Consider the following 23,627-nt stretch of genomic DNA (forward strand, 5'->3'; position numbering starts at 1 on the left):
ATCAGATTGCCTGGAGTGGCAGGCAACTTCTTCCCAGCCTCTTCATATTTAAAAACAGCTGCAGAGAAAGGCTCGAGGTGGTGGCAAAGTTTTGTGTCCCAGTCGTGGAGGTGGTTACAAGTGTTTACATTTGTCAACACTCAACTAACCATACACTTAAAATGGGCGCATTTTACACCATTCTATTCAAATGATGTTCTTTTAAAAAAAAAAAAAAAAAAGTGTGAGGATGAGGGGAGACTGGCTGAGAATAAAGACAGAATACCGCCTCTCTTAAGGTGAGCTTTTAAAACGCTTGCTTTTCTCTCAGGCTGTTTCCGTCATCCGCGCTTTTGTCCAGGCCTCTGCTTCTTCCACCCAGGGAGTGCCGGGGAGTTCGAGTGCAGTTGACACTGGGCTGGGCGGCCGTGCAACCGCGTACTCCTCGCCAGGTGCCCCTTGGCCACCGGCCCCCGCGGGAGGGAGAGGTCCTGCAGCGAGATCGTCCCTCGTCCCTCGCCCCTCGCCACACTACAGTCCTAAGGCGTTTTCGCCGCCGGCCCCTGAGCGCTCCGGGGACGCGTCGGGGCGGGGCCGAGAGGGCGCCCCGCCCCAGCTGGGGCGGACCCGCCCGCGGCTCCGCCCCCTTTCTGTCGGAGCACTGGAGTTGGGTTCCTCCAGGCTAGAAGCCGGCTGTCAGTCTCCGTGTCGCCGCCTCTGCCCGGCATCGTGGAGCTGGGGACCCCTTTCTCCTGGGAGTTCTGTGGTCGCATCGGGTCAGCGGTGACATCCCAAAGGGCAGGCCCGGCAGCCGCCATGGTGGCCAAGGATTACCCCTTCTACCTCACGGTCAAGAGGGCGAACTGCAGCCTGGAGGTACCCCCGGCCAGCAGTCCAGCCAAGGACGCCGAGGTAGGGACCTCCCCACCTGGACCTCTCTGGGTCGCCTATCTGTCTCCATTTCTTCCTCTCTCGGCTCCCTCCCTGTGTCACTGTCTCTGTGTTTCCATCTCTCACTTTATGTGTTCCTCTCTCTCCATCTCTCACACTATGTCTCCTTGTCTCCATCTCTCCCTGTCTCTTGCCTCCCTTCCCTACCCTCTCTGTGAATCAAGCATGAGTTGCTTTCTCTGTCTCTCTTCCTCTTAGCCAGAGAGCAGCAGCCTCTTTCCCCCTGCCGCCCCCCTCCCCCTCCCTGCTTCGCGCCCGGCACGGCTCTCAGACTGTCAGTCTTCTGTCTAGACCCGACAGAGTGACTCTCCTACCGTATCGGCTGGCCCAGTCATGGGGGAAGAGCTACCCTTTAAGCGCTGGTTTCCTCTTCCCTGGATTGGGGGAGTAGGGGGGTGGTTCTTAGGGACCCTTCAGAGATATCTCATCTGTCAGGCTTGGCCTTGCAGCTGTTTGGCAACAAAGACAGGACACCTCTGCTTCTCACCTGTGGCCAGTGGGGGTCATTCAGCTGGAGGTCTGGGGCTGATTGGTCACCTGAGTGCCTTCTACATGGATCTTGAAAATGAATTAAACTCCTCAGGGATGATTGGAACATTGGGAACATTTCTTTTTCTGGGAACTTTTCTGTGCCATCAGGGTGATGTGAGGGAGTCCTCCTGGTTGTGTTTAGTCTGCCTTTTCTCTTGTGTATTATATCTGGCAAAGAGCTCACTGGCCTTAAAGATTGGGTTCAGCTGGAAGAGAAAGCATCCCCCATTCTTTGGGGGTTTTAAGGAATACGGTTGCTCTCACTAGACTGCAGTTTTGCTGTTGTCAAGCTATAGTGGAACCCACAGGACCCAGCTCATCATTACTGCTCATGTGTGTATCTGGGAGATCTTCACCTTCCCCTCTAGGAGAATGTGTAGGCCGGTATGCATCCAGCCTTGTTGCAGCATTCTTGGGGGTTCTGCCCACCTGGCACCCTTGGGTCTGCTCAGCTGTGTGCACTTGGCTCACTGAATTATGTATATTTGGGAGGACAGCATCAAAGATTCATTGCCTCTGACAAGAGCTGCTCCAAGCTGACAACATTCCAAACAGTCTCAAGTTGTAATCAGCTTTCTGTTAGCTGAGCGCAGACTAACTTCTCACCCCCACCCCACACTCTAGCTCATTTGTAAATCTTCACAAAGAGTTTTTGTTACCAGCATCTGTGGAAGGGTTATGGCCCTAGTGATATTTGGATTCCTATTTAAGTTTTGACAGAATAGCACCTGCATAGAATTCAAGTTGTTCACGCTTAGAATGGATGTAATAATTTTTCAATGGGAACTTAATAATTTAGTGAATGTAAGAGCAGTGAAGCTAATACCTTTCAAACTCCTTTTGGAAGGAATCAAAATATAACCAAGTTTAATTAATAAATTGAATTGAGTCAAAGAATGTAAGACTAACTCTGGACTCTAGTCTCTTCTTCCTATCACTTAGTCCTATGTTTTTGAGTAGTTTAGCTAAAGGCTTAGGTAAGACATCTGCTTAGTCTTATTCTTAGAATATAAAGATATCTGTATATCACAACTGTGATGAAAGAAATGTATCATAAAATGTCGAATATTAATTTTCTTGGTGGTAGCTGGATCTGGATTACATAAATGTGACTTTTTTTTTTTTTTTTTTAATGCAGATGTCCTGGTGTAGGAGTAAAGATGAGGGAGGTACAATTTCAGAAATAGTTGGTAAATATTTTTCAGGTGTCACCACTGAGGATTTTCAAAAAGTGTTTATCAAGTACAAGTATCTCTTATGCTCTATACACCTTGAGGCAGAGGTGTCCCCAGTACATTTCCTAGCTTCATTGATCTGGCATATCACTTCCTCATAATGGCGATAGGCAAAGTTGAAAAAAGAAACCTAAGTGAGCTTGGGGGCTGGTTTTCTGGTTTCATTTTCAATGCAAAAGACAGCTAACCTTGTAGGCCTCACTTCTCCATAAGCAGTTAACTAAAATATATTTTCTACCAGCAAGTGTCATCAGTATTTGTGTTTAAAAACAGCATACACTAGTTGGCCTTTTGAAAGACATGATTATATGCTTGTTTATAAACTAGTTATTGACTGTTAGTGCCTATGAAAATAATTTTTGAAGATTGATCATTTTCTCTGCAGAAGGAATATAGTCATAATAAAAAGAACTGGCCTATCCAAAGTCCTTTTTGACCTTCATAGGCAATTACAGCAGAGCACCTGTGCCCTTCAGACATATAATGGCTGTTCCTTCAGCATTTGCTATAAGGACAGTGGGCATAGCGCTGCATGGGCAAGTGCCTTCTAGTGTTTGTTTTTGTCATTGCAGGCGGAGTGCTAGGGAAGGCCACTTAGGGAAAGGCTCGAGGTTTAAGTGCTTTGTAATTTTTTTTATTTCAATGATAGTTTCCAGTGAAAGAAAAGATATTTTAAATTTTATTTTCTTTAAAATATCTATTTCAAACATTAAAAATATTCTATATAGATTAATATTAATATAATGCTGCTTCTTAATCTAATATGCCTTATGACATGAGTGTATGAACTGAGTTGCAAATATTTAATTTTAATACCCATAACCAACTAGATCCTTCCAGCTCTAATCATTGACCGTGAAATCTAAGGAGCTTAGTCCATCTCAGTCCATGTGAGTATTGTTAAGCTTATTTCTTCTGATCACTGATACAGCTTTTCCCAATTGATCTCTGTATTGTATTTATTGAGTGCTTACTTCCCATGCCAGGAGGGACTGGTTCTTCTAGGCATGTTAGGTGCTCTGAACACCTGATCGAGTCACTAAAAAGAAAGCTGTTAGCACTCACAAATTACACTAACTATAAGTTAAAAGTCACTACTTACCCATGGTGAGGTTTGATCTTAAAGAAGGCTTAGATGAGTGGAGATGTTGGCTAAGGACGCTGGAGCCTGGTGAGAGGGTCTTAAGAGTTTGGGGTCCATTTCATTTTTAATGAAAATACAAAGATGCTTCTGTTATATTCTTTCTGAAACTATATCTGACAATCAGATGAACAGCTTACTTTTGATTTTAAGGTTCACTCTCTCAGATGTTGGGTAGGATTAAGCCAGATTTAATTAATCATATTTGTAGCCATTGCCTTTGTCTTTTAAAAGTATATGTTCTGATTTTAGCTCAGCCAGTAGCCTTATGTGGCCCTTGGAATGACATGTACATAGCTATGACGGAGCTGTAGTCCTTCTCTAGGTACTACATCTAGTGTCTCACTTGAGATCCCAACTGTGATATAAGGTTAACATAAAGCACAAATTATTCTCCCCACTTTATAAATAAAGACACTGAGGGGAGGTGACTTGCAGAAAGCCACAGAGAAAATCAGCAGCTGAACCAAGATCCAATGACAGGTTTCCTGATGGATTTAATCCAGTGTTTAATACCAGTGTACCTTGTGGCATTTAAGGATGTTTATCTCTGAGAAGTGGGGGATGCAAAACTTAACAGACATGTAAAATGCTTTCAAATGTTTTATTTGAAATATATAATCTAGAGTACTTTATGTAACTAAGAAGGTACCTTTAAGTTTTAGCTCTGAAGAGCAAGGTGAACCCTATGCCTCTGCCATAATTTATGCCGCAGTCCACACATGTATTTGAAAATTGTATGCACCTGGGGCTGTATTCCTTGCATGCCAGCTAGAGCACTAAAAGGGTCACCTGGTTTTCAGTAATTTATACATTTCACGGAATCTGTATCATATAGTATCCAACTGACAGTATATATTACCAACTGCATGGAAATGGTTCTGAGGAGTTATTGCAGTTAGAATCCTAGGTTTCTTTTTCAAATGACTAAATAGACTCCATGAATCATGTGACCTCAGATCTTGCTGGATCAGAAGCCACACTGAGTTACCCAGGTAAAAGCCATCCCTTACTGATAGGATCTGGTTATGGTCATTCAGTCATGATTCCTAGGCTTGTTCAGATGGGCCTCCAGGATGCAAATGAACTAGGAATAGGTTTATTAGAGGAGAATATATTGACTTTACATGTATACATTTGAGGCTGTTCAGGGCATTGACTCTGGAATAAGACTGCCTGGGTCCCAATGCCATCTCTGCCACCTGCTCGTGGTGTGGCCATTGGACAAGCTGTTGTACTTCTCTAAGCCCCTATTTCCTCAGTGGTAAAATGGGAATGAAATAGTTCTACCTCCTGAGACCATAGTGGGGGTCAATGAGATGATTCATGAACAGTGCTTAGTATACTGTTTAACACACAGTAAGTGCTCAATAGGTATCATCATTCAAGATCTCTGTATCTCAGAGAGATCCGTAAAACAATTTTAAGAAACATGACCACCACCCTAATTTTCTGATGGTGTTTTATGCACAGCAGTGCATCAGGGGCCTTACTGTAAGTCTTTTAATCATCCTCACAACAATTCTGTGAGGTTGGTAAAATTGCCCCATTTTGTAGAAGAAATTGAGGCTCAGAGCTGGATAACTGGCCTTTCCAGGATGGAGGAGCCAATACTCACACTCTAGTCTGACCCCGAAGTCTTTACTTCCCCAACCACATCACATTGCCTCTAAATGACTAAAACGCTGGTCTCCTCACCATATAACACACAAAGGATGAACCCTCCTACCGGAGCAAATTGCCTCATGGTCAAAGGCTCATTTTTTCCTGAGTGTCTGAATGGAAGACCTCACCATTAATTAATGCTTCTGGCAGCCCACTTCATAGAATGGCTACAACCTGACCCACAGGAGCGCGGTTTGCAAACCTCAGTTTGGAAGGCTTTCAGTAACTTCCATTTTGTATTTCTCAAGAGCAAGGAGCTGGTCTTTGGCAGAATTCCGCATGCTCAGCTCTGTGGAGGTGACATAATTAGTTTTGCAATTAGTCATTTTGCTAATCTACATTAACCACTAGCCTTCCAAGTAAACCAATAACTGGAAGGCCCTGACTGCCATCTAGATATTTGCAAATTGTCGTTTTCTCAAGACTCTCTGTGAGTGCCTATAAAATCCTGGACCCGTGCCACTGTTTTCATAACAACTGAATGAAAATAAATTACTGATCATATCCTAATTTTACAAAGCCCTGTGCACATGTAATAGTTATTAATGGTGTGTGTGTATCTAAAATAGCTACTTCATTTGTGATATATGCATGCAGTAGCCTTCCATAATTTGCCAGCACTGGTAACAGGTACAAGTCACACACAAAATGAGGAAATTGCTGTGATTACATTGCCATTTTTTCTCATTGTGTTGGCTGATGGACTATCAGGAGTGAAGGATAGTGGTTTCTAATGCCTCCCAATTTTTATGAATTGATACCACTTATTAGCTTAGAAGAAGCTGTGTCACAAATAAATCAAGAAAGGCTTCTGAACCTTTGGCTGGAAAAGGAGTGAGTCTTTTTAAGTCTAGAAACAGTTGTGCCTGGAACTTCTGCGTTTGGGCCATTGTGGTTTTTTGCAAGAGAGCAGCCCAATTTTTAGTAAATTTCAATTAATTGAAGCTGAATCAGAAACCTTATGGTAAATTCACCGGACGTTTTTTTCTTTCTGGCTCTTGACATGAGGAAAGGAGCAACAAAACAGGCTTTTTTCCGGGGATTTAAGAAACAAACAAACCTCCAGGAAATGACCCAGGGTCATTGCATTAGAGAACCTCAGAATGGAAAAGGCCTGTTGAGAACATGGAGCCCAGTTTTTATCCGCTGCTGGATCCATTCAATTTCTGCTTAAATACCTGTAGGGACAGAGAGCACATTACCTTTCAAGGCTGTCGTTGCTTAGTGTGGATCATGAGAAAATCCTTTCTTAGTTTTACTGTTGCTTTCTGGAGCTCAATATTATACAGTAATACTTTCTTGTGTGTTATCCCCTTAAATATTTGAAAACTATTTTTTCTCTCTCCCATCTACTCCTACTCTGTGTACACACACACACACACACACACACACACACTTCCCTTAGGTGCTTGTCTTCTCCTGGCTAGACTCCTGGTTCCTCTTACATTTCCAGATGGAACATACTGTCCAAACTCTTTCTTTTCCTTGCTTGTTTCTACTGGACATCTTGATGTGCCTGGAAATCTTGAGTATTGATCAGCCCAAAGACACTGTATGATGCGGTATCAACAAACGAGGTTACTTTTATGCTTAATGTGCTTCTTTAGACAAGAAAAATAGACTAATACATTGAAAAAGATTTTTGAAATAGAAATGACAGACTTAAGCTTAATATCTTTGTCATATAAAGAATTTATACAAATGTAAAAGAATGTCCAAGATATCCATTGAAAAATGGGCAGTTCACACACAGGGAGCTATCAAAGTAAACTTTATTTAACATGTTCACTCTAATAGAAATTATAGAAATGAAAAAAGTAATAATTAGGTCCTATTTCATACTTAATTGGTGTCACAGATATTTTAAAGACATGATAAAATCCAGTGCTGGAGATGTTGAAGGGAAATAACACACTTCTGTGTAGAACGAGGGAAATTGTCAGTGCATATTAAAAGACAAAAAAGTTTCAAATCTTTGGACCCAGTATTCCAGCTTTTTGGTGGGGGAGGGAGTGTTTGTCCAGAGTTGTTCATAATGACATTATTTGCAATGATCTTCAAGTTTTATGTTTGTGCATTTTATAGGTTTCAAAGCATTTTTATATTCTTTGCCTCGAGCATAATTATCCTCATTTTAAAGATGAGGCTACTAAGAGTAAGAGTGGTTCAGTGATTTTTTCCCAGGATCACATAGTTGGAAATGGCAGAGCTGAAGCCTGAAGTCCAATTGTATGATTCCATCCTAACATCCTTTCCTACTTATTTAACATCCAGAAAAACCAAGAGCCTTTCTGACCTATAATGAAGGAATGGCCCATGTACCATGGCCTCTGGCAAAAGAGGCAGTGGCATCATCTGAACTATTACACACTAGCAAACAACTATCATAGCGTTCCTGAAAAAAAAAAGAGGGAAAAAGTTGAGCATAATTATGTACATGATGTAATCAATTTAAATATACACACACACACACACACACACACACACACACATACACATACATGAACATGGTATGTAGAGAAGTGGGGGAAGGGATGTTTCAATCAGAGTACCCCCCTCCTTTTATCATCATGCTCACTAAATTCATGGAAATTCCATCAGTGTTCAAATAGCAGTCAGATATTTTCACACACATTATCTCCTTTTAACCTTGCACCAGCTGAGGGAGCTGAGCAGGGCAAGGACTGTCCTCTTGGTTCTCAATTGAAGAAAGAGATTCAGAGAGGTTAGGAGGCAGGGCCAAAATACTGGTCTCTCCTTGCCTAGCCTTGACCTCTTGGAACGCCACAGTGTTGGCTTAAGCCAGTCATGTTCCTGAGAGAGGTCAGTTGCAAACAGCACTATTTTGGGGGTATTCAAAGTGAATCCCATTAAATTTAGCCAAAACACCGCAGGCAGTGACCTGGCCAGGGGCCAGTGGACTGGTGGGCCCTTCCCTTGGCTTGTACTCCAACAGATCCAAGTGTAAGAAGGTCTTACTTTACGTTTGATATGAAATCCCTGTTAGAGTAATCAAAAAGCCTACAAAGAATGGATAGACACAAACTTCTTTCCATGTCGATGACATCCCTTAAAATGACATTTTTCTGAGCTCTGCAGATCTAATTTACAGCAGAGATGATAATTAAATGGTAAGGAGAAATGGAGCTTTTCCCTGAGGGTACTGTTTCTGTAGATATCACTAGAAGTTGGCAACCTGACTGAATTAAATAAAACTGAGAGCCTATGTCAGTACCTTGACAAAATATAGTTAAATGTTTAGCAAGTACCACAAATTGAGGAAAAAGCCACAGAAAGGAAAAGAGAACCAGCCAGTGGGTGGAAAGAGATAGAGGTGGGCTTGATGTCCAATGGGGCTAAGTGAGAAGGCAACCCTTTCTGTGTTTTTTGGCCGCCTACACAAGGTCATTGCCAGCTCCCTTCTCAAGTGTGTTATCTTATATTGAAATGCTAACATTTCATAATCCCCACTTGACGCAGGCATGTCAAGAACGACCCCAGGCAAATACAGAGAGGATAATTAAAAGTCACTGGTGAAGACTTAGTTTTTACTTCCCACAGCTTGGGGAGGACTGTGGGTGGCTCATCAATATCCTGTTAGGTTTTGGTAGTCTTGGTTCATTTTCACACACCTCCTCAGCCATCTTCTTTGCTGGTTGGTGAGTGCCTTGGGTGCTTCTGGGTGTGGGTTTGCAGGAACTGCTATGATGAAGGAAATAGACTGTTTGAAGAGCAAAAAATTGATGGTAACTTAAGTGTCAACCACAGACATGTGGTGAAGAGTCAACTCCTGCCTCAGCTATTTGATAGTGCCTTACCAGAGAGCTTTAAAGGAGAGAGCATCTTAAAGGACACCTGGTTTTCTCTGGGTAGTCTGAAAGCTTTATGCTTAGGCCTTTAGAGTCTAGGAGAGTAAGGTTTGCTCTGGTTCAACATCAAGGAATGATGGGAGCTCACTTTGGAGGACTCCTAAGTGCTCGCCTGAATTTCTTTAGCAGCATTTATTTCTGAGCTGGTTCCTACAAGAGTTTCCCTACTAGCTGGGGACAAGGCACAAGTAGGCCCAGCTTCTTGTAACCTAAGAGTCTTTGTTTCTGGAATGAATGGACTGGACTAGATCATTATTTTCCAGAAGGTGGGTTTCATACCACTGTGTTAGCTCAAATGATACAGGACAAAGTGATACAGAGACAAGACACAATAAATTCGAAATACTTCCCCTTTCTAATTCTCTACCAATCCTTCTGATTATGGCCAGGAGAAGAATCTTAGTTTGTATCTACTGTGTCTTTAACACCTCTATCGCTTGCTAATTTCCTCTTTTAACAAAGTGCAGACTTCAGGCTCTGAAGCTTCAAGCAGGCATGAGAAACAAGAATTTAACAATACGGTTCACTTTTTAAAGTTAATTTCTGATTATGGCGGGTGATAGTGATTTTCTGTTTAAGACAGTAATGTTTGTACAATAAGTTGATTTATTTAAAAAATGAGTAATTTTTTAAAAAATAATTCATTCATTTATTAATTTTATGGTGACATTGGTTAACAAAATCCACTAAGTTTTAGCTGTACATTGAAACAGTAAGGCATATTTATGTTTACACTGTGTGTTCCCCCCACAGGTAGATGTCTTTCTGTCACCACATATTTGACCCTCTTTATCCCCACTACATTCTGGTAAAAAATGAGTTATTTAAGAAAACATTAAGTACATAGTAGCTCAGGCGATATATACATAACACAAAAAAAAATTGTCATGAAGGTATCTAGAATTTAAGAACAGTGCATTAGGTGTGTTCTGAGGCCATTCTAAAATTAGAACTCTGCAACAATATGTTCCCAAGATCAGGCACTGCCACTTACAGACTAAACTTGAATTTTGAGCATAGGACCCAGATTTCAGATATTAAAGATTTTTAAGTAGATTAAAAATTGGCCTTAATGTATCATAGAAAATTAATCTGGACTAGATGTTAGCTAATTAAAAAAATAAAACTGGATTTCTGTTCTAAAACCAAAAATCTTTTCAAAACTTCAAAGAAAGTGCCAAAGTTCCAGCTGAAATCATTGAAGACATCTTATTCCTTTTCCCCTTTACCCTAAGGGAAGGATTGAGCAAGACTGCATTTTAATTTGGGGCAGCCATTGCATGTAATGGATAGGAACTTGGACTTGAGGGTCCCACTAAGCTGAGTTTGAATCTCAGCTTGGCTACTTGTGAGCCAAGAGGTCTTAGACCAGTGACTCATCATCTAAACCTCAGTATCTTCATCTGTAAAATAACTTCCAGGGGAATTGGTTGTGGAGATGAAATGGCATGCAAAGGACTTCCACAGAGCAAGTGCTCCAAAGCTCCATTAGCTGCAGCAGCATCTATTTTGCATGTATATCAGTTGAGTGCAAACTGTGGATGATCATCCCTATCAAGTGGTCTGCTCGGAGGTCACTCTTTCCTTTTAGGAAAGTGACTCACCCAGTTTCCCAAGGATTCAGGTTGGCGCCAGGCATTATTTTTTAAAAAACAAAAGATGTTCCAAGCACAATGGCATGTTTCACATTCACTCCTGCCTGGTAGGACAAAAAAAAAAAATCTAGTGTGGTTTTCTAGTGTTCCCATAATAACTTTCACACAAGGGGTGGGGTGTGGGCTCTCAGTAGAGAGGCACCCTGGTCACAGGAGATAAGGAGCATGTCACCTGTCCTCAAGGCCAGCTCCCACCTGACATGCTTCATCCAGACATCTTAACCAAGCTCCCACAGAGGATTCAGACCCAGGGAAAGTGAGGAGAATTATGTCGCTTTGAGAGTTCTTCATACCTTATTCATTAGCACAACATTTTAATTATAAATAGATTTTTGTTAGAAATGTAAACTCCACAGCATGATGGGTTTGAGTTGGTGAAGACTTAGACAACTAAAAATGACCCCTAGTGTTCTTTGATTGTCAGTAAGTATTTATTGAGACCAGACTTTAGCTAACATTTCCCCCCTGGGTTTAAAAAAGAAGAGAAAGGCACGCAAGAAACTTTTGCTTGGGTTTGACCAAGTCATTCACAACCCTAAAGTATAGGCAGTGATTGTCAATCAGTGGAGAGTGAGGTGGGGAAGCAAGCAATCTCACTGAGGAGTTTGGCAGGCTGGGAGGGGGTCAGTACTGGGAAGTGGTCATCCAATGAGTCCCTGTTACCAGATAGTAACACACCGTTCTTGAGGTATGCCCTTAACGGAGAGCACCGATTGCTGGGGATGCATGAGCAGGGCACCTGCGCACCTGCCTGGGCTCTCTAAGATGCTGGGGGAGGAGACATGAGGGGCTGAGATTCCAGAGTGACAGGGCTTGAATGTTGAAAGAACAGCTGCTATTTTTCTACTCCCTTCCTCAGTCTCCGTTACCCTTCTGCCTCTGCAGTCCTTGTTCCTTCAGGGCTCTCACCTAGTTTAGGAAATGAGCAGCGCTGTGGCTGAGAACCGAGGGCTTACTGAGTGGCGTCCTTGGACTTAATCCTGGCTCTGCCCCTTACTACTGGCTGTGTGAATTTAGGCAAAGTTCTTAACCCCGCTGAGCCTCAATTGCCTGCTTTGTGAAATGGGTCTATTAATAGTACTAACTTAAGAGAAGTCAGGGAAAACATGCTCAGAAAGCACCTTGCCATGGTCTGGCATGAAATCACCCTCAGTATTATTGCTATTATGTTATTTATGTTATAAAAGGAAGTTGAGTATCCTGGGAAGCCGGTGTGGGGGTGGTGGGGAAGTTCTTTCAACTGAGGTAATTTTGAATTTCAGCTCTGCCAATTAATTACTGGGTATAACTTGGGGCAAGTCACTTTACTTCTCTGAACACCTGCTTCCTCTTATATAAAACAAGGTGATGGAAGTTGCTATACAATATAGGTGAGTGAGTGTGTTTGTGTGTGTCTGTGCCTGCTTGTGCATGCACGTGCGAGCACCCAGTATGGGATGACTCTGTGGCTTTCGGTGCCTCTTCTTCCCCACCCAGTGGTCCCCATTATCTATATAGCACTTCTCTACTTGACAGCCGGAGTCAAGAGAAGTCACACCTGAGTCAGATGTGGAATGACTTCTCTGTTTCTAGAGAATTGCTAGAATCTGAGTAGGTAGGGATCCTGGCAGCGTGTAATTTATTTAATAGCAATTTGGGAGGCTTTGCAGGCTCAGGAAACCTCTGGTACCCACTGCACAGCCCTGCTTTGTAAATTCAGGAGCAGCCCAGAGCCTGACTCCCAAATGGTGAAGCCAGAGGAAGCGCTTGCTGGTAAATGAGCCTTTTCCTCCATCCCTGGAGATACTTGGGGAACCTTTCTCAGGGAGATTTTTGCCATGGTAGACCCCTTGTAGTCTCCTAAAGGAACCCTCCCCTCTGTAGATATCCTGTGCTAGAAAACTCATGGGAATTTTGCCCCTTTCTGCCACAGCAGTACTTTGCCTCAGGAATAAATAACATTTTTTTCATTTACCACAAAACTGCCTTTGTCTTTTCTCTAACTTTTATTGGCACCGCTTAGCACTGAATCTCCAATGGCTAAATCAACATTTAAAAAAGAAACCAAACAGTCAAATCACAAGTTTGTATTTACTTCTTATAAGTCAACTGCCATTGTCTATTCATTTTCCTTCTTATGTCTTTGTAAATGAAATGAACTGCAAGTGACACCAGGAGCAGAGCTAGGTCTCTGAGGCCTGCCTCCTTTGTTGTGTGTATGATACATTCTTTTTTGAATTCACAGGCTTCTGAGTTTTAATAGACTGTAGATAATGATACATCTGGTTGCATATTAATTGCTGAGAGTTAGAAATAACACATAATCACTGTTTCAAGGTTACAGATGTACATCACTGAGAGCCAGTGTTACAAACCTTTGGAAAAATCCATTCTTAGTGGCCATTTTTTAATCTCTGTGATTAAAAATGTGCTACAGAATGAAAAATGTCTCAGATAAAGTTAGTCTTGTGTTCTGCATGTTTGTGTGCATGCACACGCATACACGCACACCTCTCGAAGAATAATATTTTGAAGCTATTCATCTGATCAGTTGGGTTGTGTGGGGGCAACAGAAATCCCCTATGAATTCACTATAGATTGCCTACCTCACAGTTTCCTGAGCAGCATGCTTTGTACCTTATTTTTCTACATGCCATTGCTCAGTGGGTGGTAAGATGTCAGTTGAAAACCCCAAACAGGAAAGTTTAAAAAAAAATTGTATTTCATTCCCAATTCAATCAGTCCCTTGTGGCTGTGACTGTGACTGGTAGCTTTTTCCATTTTGAATAATCAGATATCAGAGTATTCTGTTCTTAGTTGAGAGCAGACTGTTCTAAGACACCCGAGTGTGGTGTTCCTGGTTCTAAGTGCAGGCATGTGCTTGCTGAGGATGCACATGGACCAAATAATTTGAAGGGATAAATTTTGCTAGGAGAGACAGCTGGGTGCTACCAGGGAGCACCACAAATGTATTTTCTTTCTGGAGGTCACATCTCTGCAAGGTATGTCTGCTGAGAAGCATCATTCTCAAAAACAGAAGCTGACTAGGCAGCATGAGAAAGGGATCCACGTTTTCCTCTTGCAAACCCAGTGCCCTTGGTCAGACATCCCTATAGGTTTTACCCAGCAGCCGAATGTGTGTTCCTTGGTCCAGCTTAGTTCTCAGTCACATGGCAGAACTGGCTGTCAGCTTTGCTTGCCTGGGATGTATTTGATCATCTCAGATTCAGCTGGAATAGTCTGTCTTTCCTTTGGGACATTGAGGTCAAGATCTGGGCATCCTTTTTCATCTCTGTACTTCTTTTTCCTCTTCTCGGAAGTTAAGATAATGCTGAGCTTCAAGGGATGACAGGTGGATGAGAGAGAGGACATGTCAGTGGATCTGTGTGGTCTTTCTGGAAGCCAACGGTAACAAGTTATTTTGGGGAGAAATTCCACCTTGAACATCTGACATGGGTTCAATGCCTATCACTGAGTCAATCAGTATCATTAAGTTTCTATCATTGCCTAATCTCAGATAGTAGTAGGATCTGGAAAGATTGGAGACTGGCTTTTCTAGCCTGTAATTCAGCAATGTGGGTGGAGTGGGAGGGGTTGGAAACAGACCTCAAGACCTACCTACTTGGGTTCCCTTCCTCCCACTCAGCTGTTATCTTGGAATTTTAAGGCTGAAGTTTTCTTCTTCTCTGGACCTGGCCTTGGATCCTGCCAAACTACTCCCAGTTTTGCTCTGTCTAGCCAGAGCTTGACTAAACAGATGATAAAGGTGCAGGAAGAAAGGGAAGGCAGGAATGCGGAGTCAAAATACTATTGTCGTGGCCACCAGAGGCCTGGGTGGTCAGAGCATGTCATTGGTGGGCTTGTGGCAGGTGATGTGGAGCTCCAGCTTTGTCACTGGGAGGCCCAGGAAAAATCAGTGCTGCAGGGAAAGGACAGGGCCAGGAAAGCAGGCTGGGGGCAACTTATGGGGCAGGCTCATACCGAGCACATTGCAGACATGATCGCGTGTCATTTTCTCAACAACACTGTGAGGGAGTAGAAAAGTCACCCCTATTTCACAGGGGAGGAGACCAAACCCATGGAGGTTGCATTGTTGGCCCAAAGTCATAGCGTATTCAGGTCACAGGGTATTGTACTCTGACCAGAAAGGTTGGCTCATATTTTATCCTTAGATCCTTTGCAAAGAATTGATGTATTCTATGAGCCAGAGTGATAAGAATTCTGTCACTTGCTGCAGAGGCTTTTTGGCTTATTCCTAAGCTCTGGGGAAGCCTCAGCAAATGTTCTTAAAATGCCCTTGAGTTCTGTACATACCAGTATTCTAACACTGAGCAGGGGTGGAATCCTCAGTGGCATTGTTCCTCCCCTCCCCGCCTCCAACCCAAGGGGAAGCTAGGGAATCCCTATTACCGACATAAACAAATACAGAATTTATATCTTACCCAAGGGTTTCCAAGAAGTTAGTAGGAAATGACTGACTGTGAAACCTCAGAACCACAGAAGCTTTTCTTTGGGCCCTGTGGCTGTGATTAGGCCACCGTTACTACCTCCAGGTGACTTACTGGCATCCTCCAACCAAGAATGGGCAGCTTTGGTCCCATTTTCCAGACCTGAGGATAGTTACGGCATGATGGACACATCACTTCTGTGGGATTCTTGCCAAAAGTACATAACTATAATCTAATCATGAGAGAACATCTCTGGGCCCAAGGCTGGCCTTCCTGTAAGGACCACAGAGGTACTACTCTGCTGGCAGCCCTCACACTTTTTTAGGTCAGACTCTTGAAATGCTTCAACCCTGGTCATCTGGCCCTTTCTGCCTCGACCGAGTGAGAGCTTTGCTTGACTTAAGGGAGATGTGGGGCGAGGGACTGCAGAGAGAGAGCTAAGTATTTGGCTTCCTCTTTCTCTGAAGATCTGTAGTGCCATGTCTGGCACTACAAATGAGTTTCAGGCAGTGGGCTGGCATTTGCTAAAAGGAACTTATTGGGGTGTGGGTGTGTATTTCTCCTTCTGCCCAAGGTTAAGTAATAGTAACATCCTGTGTGAGAGAACTTGAATGTGGTTTTCTACTAAACTCCAATATTTTAGGGCTATTTATTAGATATGTTTAATCTTGGGCCAATTTAACCAGTAGCAGACTAATAAAATAACAAATTTGGGCTTGCTTCCAGGACAAATGTTGACTTACCCTTATAATGTTGACTGAAACGAATAACTCTGAAAGTAATTGAGGAGTGAAATCTTAGCCAAAAATACAGTGTCTGAAACAGTGGTTCTGTTTTATTTTACTGGCACTGTTAAAAGAGATTATGCTCCGTAAGCTAGTCAGTGGCTGCTGCTGCTGCTGCTGCTGTTTCAGGTCTCGGAGAGTCCTGTATTTTACTGAATTATTTCCCAAGATTCATTTTCTTTTTCAGCCTGTAAACCATCATTCAGCAAAAGTGAATTTCCCCATGGCAGACAAGTAGGACAGGTTATGTTTCCAATGTGGGGTAAAAACTCAGTGATAAGAAGAAGAATAAAGATAATAACTTGCTTGAGGTCTTCGCTCAGAAACAAAATGGTATACCATTAACATTAGCCTTCTCAAAGTTCATAGTAAAATTAATTGCTTCTCCAGGGTATACTGGATGAAATCCATCTAGCTCGCTCCAAACCCCACCCCACTTTCCTTCATTTTGTCATTCAGTATATACAAACATTACAGAGCTATAATATTTTGCTAGCATGCGTTTTGGACTCGAAGGAAACAGGGAAGGCCTGGAGGAAATGAAGCTAGAATGACCACAGAAATTATCGTAAAGCGATTTCTTTCAATACTCATTTTTTTATTTGCATGATATGGGAAGCTGTGTTTGGAGCAGGGACCAAGCAGGCTTTCAGAGGCTCGTGCCTGCTTTGTCTGAACTCAGTCAACAGTTTCCCTGATGCCTCTCCCTTAAGCAAGATCCCCTCCTAAAAACAGGCTGACTTTGGCCAGATGCTATATAAGCTGACTAGACTTTGGGTGCTATATGACTGGCTCAGGCAAAGACAGACTGGTATACAGGAAGTAAATCTAATCTCTTCGACCTTAATGTATTCAGTTTTATGACCCTGAGAGTTGATGGTTTGATTTGTGGATTTGCCCAGACCATTTTGTGACATCTCCATCAGATGCTTTTCAGCATTTCCATGAGAAGAGACTAGAGAAAATGTCGAGGCTTCACAGCAGCCCAACACCCTGTCTGCAGCTTGACCATGAGACTGAACGAACTCTGTGGATTTTATTTATCCAGGCTCTCCTTAGTCCCCATTAGCAAACAAATAAAAGCCAAAAGACCCAGCACTTGTTTTTTTCTTTTAAAGAAGGAAATTGGGATGTTTTCCTTATAGCATCTAATACAGAGAGTTGGGCCTTTTCATCAATAGGAAATCATATCTTGCCTGGATGCAACCACACTCCGGCTGGAGAAAATAAACATAAGGGTGTGGCCTTCATCTTTGAGATTAGCCAAGACAAAGGTATCAGTGAGCCCTCCGGGAGCAGTTCCTCATGGCTTGTCAAAGTCCACAAAGCCTGAAGTCCCTTTGTTGGAATCACTGATAAGCATCTCTAGGGGGAAATCACAGTTCTGAGTTTGGAGAACTTTTGCTCACTTTACGGGTTAGAAACCAATAATTCTGAAATGCATTTGGCCTAATCAGTGAAGCCAGGTTTCTTTTGAAATTTGGGCCTCATTATATGCCTTTCAACTTCTGGTAATAGATGATACCAGGTCGATTAGCTCTGTGCCAGGGAAAATAGAAGAGGAGAGAACAAAAATTAATGAGAATTTTGGAGTTAGAAACCATTATTTTATTACTGTCTTTTTCTATGTCCAAAAAATAAGATGAAGAGTCACATTTGGATTCCAAAGAAGCTCCCCTTCCTTCTTCTGCAGCCCCACTTCTCTTGCTCAGACAGGTCTATGAAGGCCTCCTCACTGATGCCTCTGTATCCTGCAAGCACCTGTGGTTTGCTATGCCCTGCCTGCTGGCCACCTGCCCCTCTCCTTGCCCATTGTAGCCAATAATGACTCTCAGGTACTCTGTCCGAATCAACGTTCTGGTTCTCCCTACTCAGCTAGGAGACATTCCCCCAAGAATGACAGCTGCACACGTCAATAAAGCCCACTTTGCAGTTGCTGGGTAAACACACACAGAATTGAATTTAAAACGATGCCCATAGTAGCAAAGTATCTCTTCCAATATATGTATTAATTACAAAGGGAGTACAAGTAGTCCCCACTTATCCACAGTTAACTTTCCACAGTTTGTTACTTGCTGTCAACCACAGTCCAAAATATTAAATGGAAAATTACAGAAATAAACAATTCATAAGTTTTAAATTGCACACCTTTCTGTGTGATGAGTAGTGTGATGAAATCTCGTGCTTTCCTGCTCTATCCCACCCCATCCCACCCAGGGCATGAATCATCTCTTTGACCAGTGTATCTACACCCCCAGGCCATTAGTCACAGTTACCAAATTATCAGATCAACTGTCTTGGTATCACAGTGCTTGTGTTCAAGTAACCCATAATGGCCCCAAAACACAGAATAGTGATGCTGGCAATTTGGGTATGCCAAAGAGAAGCCATAAAGTACTTCCTTAAATGAAAAGGTAAAAGTTCTCAACTTAAGGAAAGAAAAAAAAAAATTGTATGCTGAGGTCGCTAAGTTCTATAGTAAGAATAAATCTTCTATCAGTGAAATTGTAAAGAAGGAAAGAGAAATTTGTGCTAGTTTTGCTGTCACACCTCTCAAACTGTAAAAGTTACAGCCTCAGTATATAAGCGCTTAGTTAAGATGGAAAAGGCATCAAACTTTATCACAGGTATGTATCTATGGGAAAACATATAGTATATATATATATATATATATATATATATATATATGTTTCAGGCATCCACTTGGGGTCTTGGAACTTATCTCCCATGGATAACAGGGGACTACTGTAGTACTGTTTACAATCGAGAAATCCTGCAGATACTATCTGTATTAGTGTTCTGGGACTGCTGTAACAAAGTACCACAAGCTGGGTGGCTTAGAATAACAGAAATTTATTTCTCACTGTTCTGAAGACTTAGAAATTGAAACCAAGGTCTTGGCAGGGCTACGCTCCCTCTGAAACCTACAGGGGAATCTTTTCTTGCCTCTTCCTAGCTTCTGGTATTTATTGTCAATCTTTGGTGTTTTTTGGGTTGTAGACGAATCATCCAATTGCTGTCTTTTTCATTATATGGCGTTCTCTCTGTGTGTCTCTGTCTTCGTTTCCCTTATTAGGACACCAGTGATTGGTTTTAAGTCTCCCTATAATCTAGTATGACCTCATCTTAACTTGATTACATCTATAAGGATCCCATTTCCAAATAAGGTCACATTCACAGGTTCGGGGTAGAACTTCAACATATCTTTTTTGAGGTGGGGGCAGAATTCAACTGGTAATACCCCCTTAACCAACTGGTCAAAGTTAATATCACCAGTAATAAGAAACAGTGACATAATGTGCCCTGATATGATGTACCAAGAAGGGCACATCGCTTTTGTATTCGTGCCAAAAATGCATTATCTGAATCTAATCATGAGAAAACATCAAACAAATCTAAATTTACAGAGATTCTCAAAGAACTGACCAGCACTCTTCAAAAATATCAATGTCATGAAAGACAAACTGATCCTGAAACAGAAAAGGGACATCAGTGGGAAAACTGGTGAAATCCCAATAACTCCTTTAATAGTTCAGTTAATAATGAAGCAATGTTAATGTCTTAGTTTTGATAAGTGTAGCATGGTTATATAAGATGTTAACATTAGAGGAAGTGGGGTAAAGTGTGCACAGGAACACTGTACTATTTTTGCAACTCTTCTGTAAATCTAAAATTATTTCAAATTATTTTTTAAAAGTTCATTCATTGAATGATTAGACAAAGTCACCTGTTCTTAGAGGCAAAGGGGAAGGAGAGAAGAAATAATCTAGTAAAAATAATTTTTAGTCTTATTTCAGACTGTGAATCGAGAGCTTGCTTTTCACAAAGCACTGTGCTATATGCTCATCTTATCTCTTGAACAGAATAGTATTTCTTAGTCAGAATAGTGTAGCAGAGGTGTATGGTTCAGTATATGGCTCACATCTTGCCTCTGACACCTGAGATATGTGACCCATGTAAATACTTACACTCACCGAACCTCAGCTTACTCATCTGTAAAATGGAGATAATGATATTAGCTCTCTCATAGGATGTTTCGATGATCCCATGAGCAAATTCATGTAAAGCTCTTAGTCCAAAGCCTGACACAGATTGTAAGTTCCCAGTAAATGGTAGCTCTGACCCACAGAATTCTCAATATTATGTTATGAGATGATTATTTCCCCATTTTTAGTTGAAGAAACTGTGGGCAAGTAAATTACCCAAGATCATCCAGCTAGTAAGTATGAGAGCCAGACTAAAATAGATCAATGATTAGATGGATTTATTTTATATATGTGTGTGTGTTTCTCAATTATTTAGTCAGGAAAAAACATTAACCAGGAAGGAGAATCTGCAGGAATTCTTTGAGGGGCGAGATACAAAGTAAACTGTCAAGTGAGGCCATTTGAAGTAAAACTTATGTCTTGGAAAGAGGCAGAGGCAGAAGTAAAAGGATTGGCCAGTGAATCAGTGAGAGACCCGAAAAGAGCGGGAAGGCTTTGGCAATAGGAAGTGTCAAAGGAAGCGAGAACACCAGAATATTTGTGGTGACCTAGAAATTTCGAAGGGTGAGAGCCTAGGGCATAAACTATAAAACAGTGTGAACCGCCCTTTGGCCCTAAGGACGGGGGTGGTAAAGTTGAGGCAATCATTGAGTAATGAGTTTGACATTTATTGTACCAGAGAGAGGCAGAGTGAGAGAGAGCCTGGCAAGGATGGGAGGTCTTAGCTTTCTTAGTAGAAGGTGGCGCTGTTGTGGGAATGGAGAGAAAACCATGAATTTGGGAGGCAGTTATGGGGAAAGCAAAGCACACTCACGAACTAAAATAAAGAACAATAGAACAGAGGTCTCCTCTCCACGTGCTGTTGGATCTTGAATGGCCCCTGTTTTCTCTGTATGTTTCTAAGATATATCAGAGTCGAACTCCACCAGATTGTTTTATGTCGTGGAGTTCAGTGATTGGGAGCCTGTTGTTGGGTTTCTTAATGAGAGCAAATAAAAACAAAACAGTAAGTAGAGTAAATCAGACTTCAGTAAGCCTGGTGGCTGGGATGGTGACTCTCTGTGATGTTGCCCATCTTTAAATGTTTTGAGGTAGCTCTCCCAGCTATGTGGACCTTTCCCTATTCTGGTCTATATTAGCTGAGAATTATTGAAATTCAGTAGTGGGATTTTTTTTTTTCATTTTACCAGATTTCTTCTAATTATAGTCAATGTCTCTTTAGTATCTTTTCTTACTAGGTCCTCACTAACAACTGACGTAAAAATCTTAGATGACACCTGTCTGCTCTAGTTCGGCATTCACTGGTGCATTTGCAAAAAAGTTGTTCATTAAAACAATCTTCATTATGAAGAATTTTGACCATGTACCATAGATAGAACTATACACTGAGTCTCCTGTCCCCAGCCCTCAACTTTGACAATTACCAACCCATGATCAATCCTATTTCCTACACATCCATTTCCCCAGCCCCATACTACTTTGAAGCAGATCTCAGGCATTGTATCATTTTTTTATTTGTATATATTAATGGTCAGGGAAAGTTTGTGTTTTCTTTGGGCCGATTTGTTTGGAAAGTTAAGAAAATAAAATGCAGTAGGTTGGGGTTTACTCACATAAAAGGTAAGTCAGATATATCCCCTGCTCACCAAGGGAGGACCTTGCATGCCCAGCTCCAGCTCCAGAAGATGCAAACTGAGCCTATGCTCAAAGGTTTAATAGGACATAATCACACTAATTTATTTACATACTGTTTATAGCTGATGGCAGAGACCAGTAGTTGTGACAGAGGCTGAATAGCCCACAAATCTTAAAATATTTACCATCTGGCACTTATAGTAAGCGATAGCCAAGCCCTGGTATAGGGCATGGGCTCTGAAGCCGGCCTGCCTAGATTTAAATCCTGGCTATGTTTAAAGCTGAGAGACTTTAAGCAAGTTGCTTACTTCACGCCTCAGTTTCCTCATCTTTAAAATGAGGATTGTAATAGTAGCTGCCTTGCAGTTATTTGGAGGAATAAATTAGTAAATATCGGTAAAGCACTGAGAAGAGTCCCTACAACGAATGTTAGCTCACTATTATTATTTAATAACACTAGGCTTCTCAATCACTCTGAGATCATAACTTCCTTTTTAATATGATGATAAAAGCATTCTAGAGGGTTACTGAGTAGATGAAACTACTCCTGGGTGTGCAGGAGCCCTGCATAAAGCTTTCCTGGTATTTGCAAGCATTTGAAAGACATTTTTAATGATGCCATATGGGCAAAAGCATCTGCTGGCATAATTGATTCTCCTCTCCATTGCTCCTGCCCAGGTGCAGAGCAGCCAAGAGCAGTGCTGCCTTGCAGTAGAACAGTCCAAGCCCTACACTGATGGCTGTCTTTCTCACACTTCCTGGGACATATTTATGGCTCAGTGAGGGTAGAGTCTCAGGGCACCTACAGATGTGATACAGAAGACCTCCTACTGTTCCCAGCCCTGTCTGGTGCAAAAATGAAGTGCAGGGAGAATGAATGAGAGTTTCCTGTATGCCATGCCTATTAGAATGGAACTATTTTTGAAGGAATAAAAAGTTATGCTAGATCATATTGATATGATAGTCATTTTCTTACATTGCAAATAATCTACTTTGGTTTTTATCTCTTGGGGAAAATGAGAAGATAAAAATTATAGTATCTCCCAGGGAAAGAATATTAAAATTTATTTAATTAAAACCCACATTAAAAATAAAATTGCATAGAGTGCTTATTCCCCTTTGTTTTTGATTCAAGCACAAAAGATATTTTAAATTGCTGAATCAATTCCTTTTTGAAAAAATATGACCTCCATGCCTTTCTTCATTCTCTCCTTTCCTTCCTCCCACCTCTCGCTTCTTTTTTCTTTCCTCCCCACTTTCTTATCCTCTGAAAAGATGAAGAGAAAACATTTGATAAAAGTAAATACTCATGATAAAAATTCACAGCAAACAGCATAAAAGGGCACTTCCTCTACTTAATAAAGCATGTCTTGTCCATGCTCTCAACAAACATAGTACTTAATGATGAAATCTTCATAAGAATCACTTTAGATTTAGGAATTAGACTAATGTACCCACGATCTTAACTTGTAATTCACAGTACACCGGTGGTCCTAGCCAGTTCAATAAGACAAAAAACAACAAGCTATAAGGCCTGGGAAAGTGCAACAGAACTTGTTCTTCAGAATGATGCTGACACAAAACATTAAATGCCTTTTTCTTTCTTTTTTACCCTCTTTGGTGAGGTGCCCTCTTGCCCTGTCTTAAAATCACATGGTAGGATGGTGTCTGCACTTGAAACAGGACACCTTGTTCCTGGGTTTAACACTGGCCTTGCCCTGCTTGGTCTGGCAGCTGAGTTGTTGGACTGGGAAGCCTCTGCAGGTTG

At 41.7% G+C, this 23,627-nt stretch overlaps 1 protein-coding gene across 5 annotated transcripts in view; it reads left to right on the top strand.

Moving 5' to 3' along the window:
- Positions 1 to 23,627, top strand: part of ARHGEF3 (Rho guanine nucleotide exchange factor 3) — a 279,695-nt gene that overhangs the window by 216,098 nt on the left and 39,970 nt on the right. The window contains exon 1 of one of the 5 annotated variants that reach the window (XM_039858610.1): positions 605 to 891. The exons of 3 other annotated variants lie outside the window; for them this stretch is intronic. In XM_039858610.1, the coding sequence (XP_039714544.1) occupies positions 796 to 891 (96 nt within the window). In that variant the 5' untranslated portion in view covers positions 605 to 795. Of the gene's footprint in view, positions 1 to 604; positions 892 to 23,627 lie in introns of those variants that run through there. One more of the 5 variants, XM_039858608.1, reaches the window with a different exon arrangement.

Source organism: Pteropus medius, unplaced genomic scaffold (assembly GCF_902729225.1).
Source record: "Pteropus medius unplaced genomic scaffold, Ma_sr-lr_union100, whole genome shotgun sequence".
NCBI classification, from domain to species: domain Eukaryota; kingdom Metazoa; phylum Chordata; class Mammalia; order Chiroptera; family Pteropodidae; genus Pteropus; species Pteropus medius.